The following is an 8,888-nucleotide window of genomic DNA, read 5'->3' as shown; positions in this document are numbered from 1 at the left end:
CGTATTATACCTGTCATATGATGTATTATACCTGTCGTATGATGTATTATACCTGTCATATGATGTATTATACCTGTCGTATGATGTATTATACCTGTCATATGATGTATTCTACCTGTCACATGATGTGTTATACCTGTCATATGATGTATTCTACCTGCCATATGATATATTATACCTGTCATATGATGTGTTATACCTGTCATATACCTGCCATATGATGTATTATACCTGTCATATGATGTGTTATACCTGTCATATACCTGTCATATGATGTATTATACCTGTCATATGATGTGTTATACCTGTCATATGATGTATTATACCTGTCATATGATGTATTATACCTGTCATATGATGTGTTATACCTGTCATATGTTGTATTATACCTGTCATATACCTGTCATATGATGTATTATACCTGTCATATGATGTGTTATACCTGTCATATGATGTGTTATACCTGTCATATGATGTATTATACCTGTCATATGTTGTATTATACCTGTCATATGATATATTATACCTGTCATATGTTGTATTATACCTGTCATATGATATATTATACATTGAGGGGAAAAAGTATTTGATCCCCTGCTGATTTTGTATATTTGCCCACTGATAAAGAAATTATCAGTCTATAATTTTAATTGTAGGTACATTTGAACAGTGAGAGACAGAAGAACAAAAAAAAAATCCAGAAAACACATGTCAAAAATGTTATCAATTGATTTACATTTTAATGAGGGAAATAAGTATTTGACTCCCTCTCAATCAGAAAGAGTTCTGGCTCCCAGGTGTCTTTTATACAGGTAACGAGCTGAGATTAGGAGCACACTCTTAAAGGGAGTGCTCCTAATCTCAGCTTGTTACCTGTATAAAAGACACCTGTCCACAGAAGCGATCAATCAATCAGATTCCAAACTCTCCACCATGGCCAAGACCAAAGAGCTCTCCAAGGATGTTAGGGACAACATTGTAGACCTACACATGGCTGGAATGGGCTACAAGACCATCGCCAAGCAGCTTGGTGAGAAGGTGACAACATTTGGTGCGATTATTTGCAAATGGAAGAAACACAAAAAAAATGTCAAATCCCTCAGCCTGGGGCTCCATGCAAGATCTCACCTTGTGGAGTTGCAATGATCATGAGAACAGTGAGGAATCAGCCCAGAACTACACGGGAGGATCTTGTCAATGATCTCAAGGCAGCTGGGACCATAGTCACCAAGAAAACAACTACGCCGTGAAGGACTGAAATCCTGCAGCACCCGCAAGGTCCCCCTGCTCAAGCAAGCACACATACATGCCCGTCTGAAGTTTGCCAATGAACATCTGAATGATTCAGAGGACAAGTGGGTGAAAGTGTTGTGGTCAGATGAGACCAAAATGGAGCTCTTTGGCATCAACTCAACTCGCCGTGTTTGGAGGAGGAGAAATGCTGCCTATGACCCCAAGAACACTATCCCCACCGTCAAACATGGAGGTGGAAACATTATGCTTTGGGGGTGTTTTTCTGCTAAGGGGACAGCACAACTTCACCGCATCAAAGGGACGATGGACGGGGCCATGTACCGTCAAATCTTGGGTGAGAACCTCCTTCCCTCAGCCAGGGCATTGAAAATGGGTCGTGGATGGGTATTCCAGCATGACAATGACCCAAAACACACGGCCAAGGCAACAAAAGAGTGGCTCAAGAAGAAGCACATTAAGGTCCTGGTGTGGCCTAGCCAGTCTCCAGACCTTAATCCCATAGAAAATCTGTGGAGGGAGCTGAAGGCTTGAGTTGCCAAACGTCAGCCTCGAAACCTTAATGACTTGGAGAAGATCTGCAAAGAGGAGTGGGACAAAATCCCTCCTGAGATGTGTGCAAACCTGGTGGCCAACTACAAGAAACGTCTGACCTCTGTGATTCCCAAAAGGGTTTTGCCACCAAGTACTAAGTCATGTTTTGCAGAGGGGGTCAAATACTTATTTCCCTCACTAAAATGCAAATCAATTTATAACATTTTTGACATGCGTTTTTCTGGATTTTTTGTTGTTATTCTGTCTCTCATTGTTCAAATAAACCTACCATTAAAATTATAGACTGATCATTTCTTTGTCAGTGGGCAAACGTACAAAATCAGCAGGGGATCAAATACTTTTTTTCCTCACTGTACCTGTCATATACCTGTCATATGATATATTATACCTGTCATATGATGTTTTATACGTTTCATTCGTGTGATACGTTCAGTCGGAGGCCCTCCCATATTGCAGCTAAATCCAGCAGGATAGTGTGAAACCCCAGTCGCCAAGGCAACACTCTTGACTGCCGCTTCCAGCACCGCTCCCCTTAGTTTCACAGCAACCGTTTCTTAGCAACCTCTTCCTCCTCCCTACTCCGTCTCTAACTCTCTCTATCCCTCTCGCTCTCTCCCTCTCCCTCTCTCTCTCTTCTGTGTATGACTCGTCCTGCAGCTAAACTTGATTACAGAATGACAAAGGAGAAGAGGAGAGGGAGGAGATGAAGGAGAGGAGAGGAAGGAGAGGAGATGAAGGAGCAGAGGAGATGAAGGAGAGGAGAGAAGAGGAGGGGAGTAGAGGAGAGGAGAGGACAGGAGAGGAGAGGAGAGGAGAGGAGAGGAGAGGAGAGGAGAGGAGAGGAGAGGAGAGGAGAGGAGAGGAGAGGAGAGGAGAGGAGAGGAGAGGAGAGGAGAGGAGAGGAGAGGAAGGAGAAATAGAAAGGCTGAGAAGAGGGTAGGAATGACAGAATGATAGAAAGAAAAGCAGGATGGTAGAGAGGAGGGAGAGGGAGGTGGAGTGGATTAGTGCAAGGGACAGATAGGGAGGAAAATGGGAAGGAATAGAAGATGAAAGGAGAATAGGAAAACGGGGAGGGAGAATAAATGATGGATGTAAATGGAGGAGTAAAGAAGAGGGGCATAGGAAACTGTTATTTTATTCATCATGGGTTCCACTGGTCTTCCCTCAGTCCCTCTGCTTCTCTCTTTCCTCAGTCCCCCTGCTTATCTCTTTCCTTAGTCCTCCTACTTCTCTCTTTCCTCAGTCCCCCTGCTTCTCTCTTTCCTCAGTCCCTCTGCTTCTCCCTTTCCTCAGTCCCCTGCTTCTCTTTCCTCAGTCCTCCTACTTCTCTCTTTCCTCAGTACTCCTGCTTCTCTCTTTCCTCAGTCCTCCTGCTTCCCTCTTTCCTCAGCCCCCCTGCTTCTCTCTTTCCTCAGTCCCCCTGCTTCTCTCTTTCCTCAGCCCCCCTGCTTCTCTCTTTCCTCAGCCCCCCTGCTTCTCTCTTTCCTCAGTCCTCCTGCTTCCCTCTTTCCTCAGTCCTCCTACTTCTCTCTTTCCTCAGTCCTCCTGCTTCTCTCTTTCCTCAGCCCCCCTGCTTCTCTCTTTCCTCAGTCCTCCTGCTTCTCTCTTTCCTCAGCCCCCCTGCTTCTCTCTTTCCTCAGTCCCCCTGCTTCTCTCTTTCCTTAGTCCTCCTGCTTCTCTCTTTCCTCAGTCCTCCTACTTCTCTCTTTCCTCAGTCCCCCTGCTTCTCTCTTTCCTCAGCCCCCCCGCTTCTCTTTCCTCAGCCCCCCTGCTTCTCTCTTTCCTCAGCCCCCCTGCTTCTCCCTTTCCTCAGTCCCCCTGCTTCTCTCTTTCCTCAGTCCCCCTGCTTCTCTTTCCTCAGCCCCCCTGCTTCTCTCTTTCCTCAGTCCCCCTGCTTCTCTCTTTCCTTAGTCCCCCTGCTTCTCTTTCCTCAGCCCCCCTGCTTCTCTCTTTCCTCAGCCCCCCTGCTTCTCTCTTTCCTCAGTCCCCCTGCTTCTCTCTTTCCTCAGTCCCCTGCTTCTCTCTTTCCTCAGTCCCCTGCTTCTCTCTTTCCTCAGCCCCCCTGCTTCTCTCTTTCCTCAGTCCCCCTGCTTCTCTCTTTCCTCAGTCCCCTGCTTCTCTCTTTCCTCAGCCCCCCTGCTTCTCCCTTTCCTCAGTCCCCCTGCTTCTCTTTCCTCAGCCCCCTGCTTCTCTCTTTCCTCAGCCCCCCTGCTTCTCCCTTTCCTCAGTCCCCCTGCTTCTCTTTCCTGTCCCCCTGCTTCTCCCTTTCCTCAGCCCCCCTGCTTCTCTCTTTCCTCAGTCCCCCTGCTTCTCTCTTTCCTCAGCCCCCTTGCTTCTCTCTTTCCTCAGCCCCCTGCTTCTCCCTTTCCTCAGCCCCCTGCTTCTCTCTTTCCTCAGTCCCCCTGCTTCTCCCTTTCCTCAGTCCTCCTACTTCTCTCTTTCCTCAGTCCCTCTGCTTCTCTCTTTCCTCAGCCCCCTGCTTCTCTCTTTCCTCAGTCCTCCTACTTCTCTCTTTCCTCAGTCCCCCTGCTTCTCTTTCCTGATTGATTTCTACATGTATCTTGTGTGTACTGTACATACGGCGCAACAGAATTTATTGTGTTATGACACTTGAGCAACTGCACCGAGGTCTAGATGAATGTGTTTGTGTTATAGCATCTGTTAACAAATGCAGGCTCTCAACAAACATTGAAAATGACTCATTTTTGTCAAATCAGCTGTCCGTTAAGAGGTCTTTAGAGAGGGAAAAAACACCTCACAATGTTTTTTATTTATTTAACCTGATTGAAATTATAGCAGTACCTGAAGCTGTTCTGAATCCCCAGCATACCTAGCACCTACAGATACCCTATCTTAATTTGACCCAGTTTCTCACAGCAGGAAAATTATCCTGCAACAACAGATGTTTTTTTTTTTTGTAGGGGTTGATAAAGTTTTTGTTAGAGCAAATCAAATCTGAAAATTTTAAGTGGAAATTACAAAAATTAGAAGCCTTTTTATAAACCTTGAACACACTACAAGTTTGCATTTCCTGCAACAACAGGATGATCAAATTAAGATATGGCATCTGTACCTTCAGTACTCTACCATTAGAGGCATTGTTTAGGAGTAATACCGTTCAGAAACCTACATAATATTAGCTAATTTAATTTTAGGTTTTGTAAGTAAATGGTTTTCATTGAGTCTCTGGAGATCCAGAGTAGAGAAATCTATCAGGCCAAAGCTGGCCTGTAATAATGGTAACACATGCCTTCAGGCCTATGTATGGACCCAGGACACATGGAGGACACACACACACACACACACACACACACACACACACACACACACACACACTTCAGGCTACAACATATGGAGTTGGTGTTGTATTTTGGAATCATTATCAGAGTGACACAGAATGAGTTAATTTGTTTTGAATATACGGAGCTGGTCATCAACAACTGTTACTTTAATTCATTGTAATTCGCCAGATTGTACGCTGGATTGGAGAGCATTAACAACAACAACAACAACAACAACAACAACAACAACAACAACAGAGCAAACTAGAATGTTATTTAGCCCTAAACTGGCTCAGGAGAAGACCCAGATGCAGACAGTGTTGAAGTAACAAAAGTTTAGTACAAAAACAGGGGAGCAGGCAAACGACAGGTCAAGGGCGGAGAGAGGTCAGTAATCCAGAGCAGAGTCCGAAAGGTACAGAAAGGCTGGCAGGCTCAGGGTCAAGGGCAGAGAGAGGTCAGTAATCCAGAGCAGAGTCCGAAAGGTACAGAACGACAGGCAGGCTCAGGGTCAAGGCAGGCAGAATGGTCAAAACCGGGAAAGCTAGAAAACAGGAACTAGAGACAGACAAGAGCACAGGAAAAACACTGGTAGGCTTGACGAAACAAAACCAACTGGCAACAGACAAACAGAGAACACAGGTATAAATACACTGAGGATAATGGGGAAGATGGGTGACACCTGGAGGGGGTTGGAGACAAGCACAAAGACAGGTGAAACAGATCAGTTTGGGACATAAACAGAGAATACACAGTAGCAGAATACCTGACCACTGTGACTGACCCAAACTTAAGGAAATCTTTGACTATGTACAGAATCAGTGAGCATAGCCTTGGTATTGAGAAAGGCCGCAGTAGGCAGACCTGGCTCTCAAGAGAAGACAGGCTATGTGCACACTGCCCACAAAATGAGGTGGAAACTGAGCTGCACTTCCTAACCTGTATGACCATATTAGAGACACATATTTCCCTCAGATTACACAGATCCACAAAGAATTTGATAACAAACCCAATTTTGATAAACTCCCATATCTATTGGGTGAAATACCACAGTGTGACATCACAGCAGCAAGATTTGTGACCTGTTGCCACAAGAAAAGGGCAACCAGTGAAGAACAAACACCATTGTAAATACAACCCATATTTATGTTTATTTATTTTCCATTTTGTACTTTAACTATTTGCACATCGTTAAAACACTGTATATATACATAATATGACATTTGAAATGTCTTTATTCTTTTGGAACTTCTGTGAGTGTAATGTTTAATGTTCATTTTATTGTTTATTTCACTTGTGTATATTATCTACTTCACTTGCTTTGGCAATGTTAACATATGTTTCCCATGCCAATAAAGCCCTTAAATTGAATTCAATTGAATTGAGAGAGAGAGAGAGAGAGAGAGAGAGAGAGGAGGGTGGAGAGAGAGAGATAGTGTGAGAGACTGCTGCTTATAATGAATTATAGAGTGTTGTCTTCAAGGCAATAATTCAGTGTGTGTGTGTGTGTGTGTGTGTGTGTGTGTGTGTGTGTGTGTGTGTGTGTGTGTGTGTGTGTGTGTGTGTGTGTGTGTGTGTGTGTGTGTGTGTGTGTGTGTGTGTGTGTGTGTGTGTGTGTGTGTGAGGGACAGGGAGAGAGAGAGAGAGAAGCTTTCCCTCTGGTTCTGTCAGAGAGAGAGAGAGAGGGAGATAGAGGTGATGCATGGGGAAAACAAGCTGCTAGTTTCTAGTCTCGGCTATTGTCACTTTACATTGTCACACAGCACAGAGCCTGGGTGTGGATGATGTACCTCTGTTGTTGTCAGTAGGAGCCATGCAGGGACAAGGCCGTTCAGTTCAGGTTCATGTTTCACTGCACTCTGCAAAATGTCTTTGAGACGAAGGGACAGGTCGACTAGGCCTAATGCTATATGTTACATACAGTACGGCAGTGTGGGCCCCAGGAAAAAAAATGTATATTGGGCTGTAATAACTAAATAAATTATTTTCAAATGAATTCATCATAAAATAATATTAGTCCATGGACTATAATATGTCTGTCTTTCATCTGAGGATGTATTCCAATTGAAAAAAAACAAAAAACACTTGGGAGAGCATAGAGAGATTAAAATATGTCTACACCCCCCCCCCTTCCACCCCCCCACTTGATGAGAGTGTTGACTGGAGCCTGAAATCAGACGAGCAGCAGTAGTGTTGTTGCTGTGACTGCTGTGTCACGCTGCTCTGCTCAGGCAGACAGCAGCCCTGCGCGCCCAGAGAGAGAGAGAGAGATAGAAACTGCCGCGTTTAGAGATTCAAAGAAATTAGAGGGAGGAAGAGAGGACGATGGGGAATTATAGAGGTTTGATGGGGATTGAGCCGAGGACTGTCGATGTTTCTCTTCTTCTCTCTTCTTGAGTTAACGACGTCCTCTACCTTGAGATAACAGAAGCATGGTATCAGAGCGAATCATTGGCGTGCGTCTCTCTACGTGCGGCTGTCCGTGCGTCGAGCCAAATTAACTACAAAAAGGAATAACGTTTTTTTATGCACCCGGACGAGACGTGAGTTAGTTACCAACAATGTGGTGCATCAACTGCGCCTCAGACAAGACCCCAGCCATTCTTCATAATAACAAGCTGATATACTGGTAAGGACGCGTTTAAGTTGCTGTTTAGTCACAAATTATGCGGCAATATTCGCCAGAAATAAACGAATTCTTACATTCCATGGCATTGAACATATTTTATTTTTCAAAAAAAAAAACACATATATGGGTTTGATAAATAAATGAATTGCATAACATAAAGGATAATATTGAATTTGTCTTTGGTGACAACCAGTTGGTCAATATGGTGTGGTGGACTGCAATAGAAAAGGGATTTGTTTTTGATCCCATGTAGGATGTGCTGGCTCGAATTTCGACCCCTTTCTACAGTAGGCTGCAGGAGAGAAGAGCAGGCTACAGTTTTTTTCTCGCCTGGATTATGTTCTCTCTCTCTCTCTCTCTCTCCATTTGGATAACCGTTGGCAGTTGGGGAGGGGGTAATGAGGCATTCAACCACGTAGATTTAAAAATTACGAATTGTTTTCTGTGTTGTAATCTTTTAATTTTCTACAAACTGACAGCTTTCACACATTAATTTTATTGTACAGTTGTCTGGTGGTGTGTAGGTAGTGTATGTGCTGGACCAAAACACGAATGAAAGTGTTACAATGTCTCTGACATATGGAGGTTAAGATATTGTTTATATACAAAAAAAATAAAATAATCTAAAGTCATATTTTATAACCATATAGTAAAATAATGAATTTATTAGAGCCAAATGAGAGGTTGAACTCATGAGATTCCAGCAGGTACATGCACAGATGGAGCCCTAGGAGTGCTGGAGCACATTACCCTTTGCCCTCCTATGAGGTGATCAGCTGATATATCTAACTAGTTGATCCATCTAGCCTACATTAGAGATGATATATCTAACTAGTTGATTCATCTAGCCTTCATTAGAGATGATATATCTAACTAGTTGATTCATCTAGCCTACATTAGAGATGATATATCTAAACTAGTTGATCCATCTAGCCTACATTAGAGATGATATATCTAACTAGTTGATTCATCTAGCCTACATTAGAGATGATATATCTAACTAGTTGATTCATCTAGCCTACATTAGAGATGATATATCTAACTAGTTGATTCATCTAGCCTTCATTAGAGATGATATATCTAAACTAGTTGATTAATCTAGCCTACATTAGAGATGATAGCCTTCATTAGAGATGATATATCTAACTAGTTGATCCATCTAGCCTACA

General features: G+C 43.5%; 1 protein-coding gene across 2 annotated transcripts in view; it reads left to right on the top strand.

Annotated features, from left to right (window-relative positions):
- The window catches only part of LOC106572946 (IQ motif and SEC7 domain-containing protein 1), a 203,699-nt gene that overhangs the window by 110,041 nt on the left and 84,770 nt on the right, over positions 1 to 8,888 (top strand). Inside the window, exon 1 of one of the 2 annotated variants that reach the window (XM_045696519.1) lies at positions 7,278 to 7,719. The exons of the other annotated variant lie outside the window; for it this stretch is intronic. Within the exon in view, the coding sequence (XP_045552475.1) occupies positions 7,652 to 7,719 (68 nt within the window). The 5' untranslated portion in view covers positions 7,278 to 7,651. Of the gene's footprint in view, positions 1 to 7,277; positions 7,720 to 8,888 lie in introns of those variants that run through there. 2 annotated transcript variants of the gene reach the window in all.

This window comes from Salmo salar, chromosome ssa15, assembly GCF_905237065.1.
Source record: "Salmo salar chromosome ssa15, Ssal_v3.1, whole genome shotgun sequence".
NCBI classification, from domain to species: domain Eukaryota; kingdom Metazoa; phylum Chordata; class Actinopteri; order Salmoniformes; family Salmonidae; genus Salmo; species Salmo salar.
This window is presented reverse-complemented; position numbering and strand designations above follow the sequence as displayed.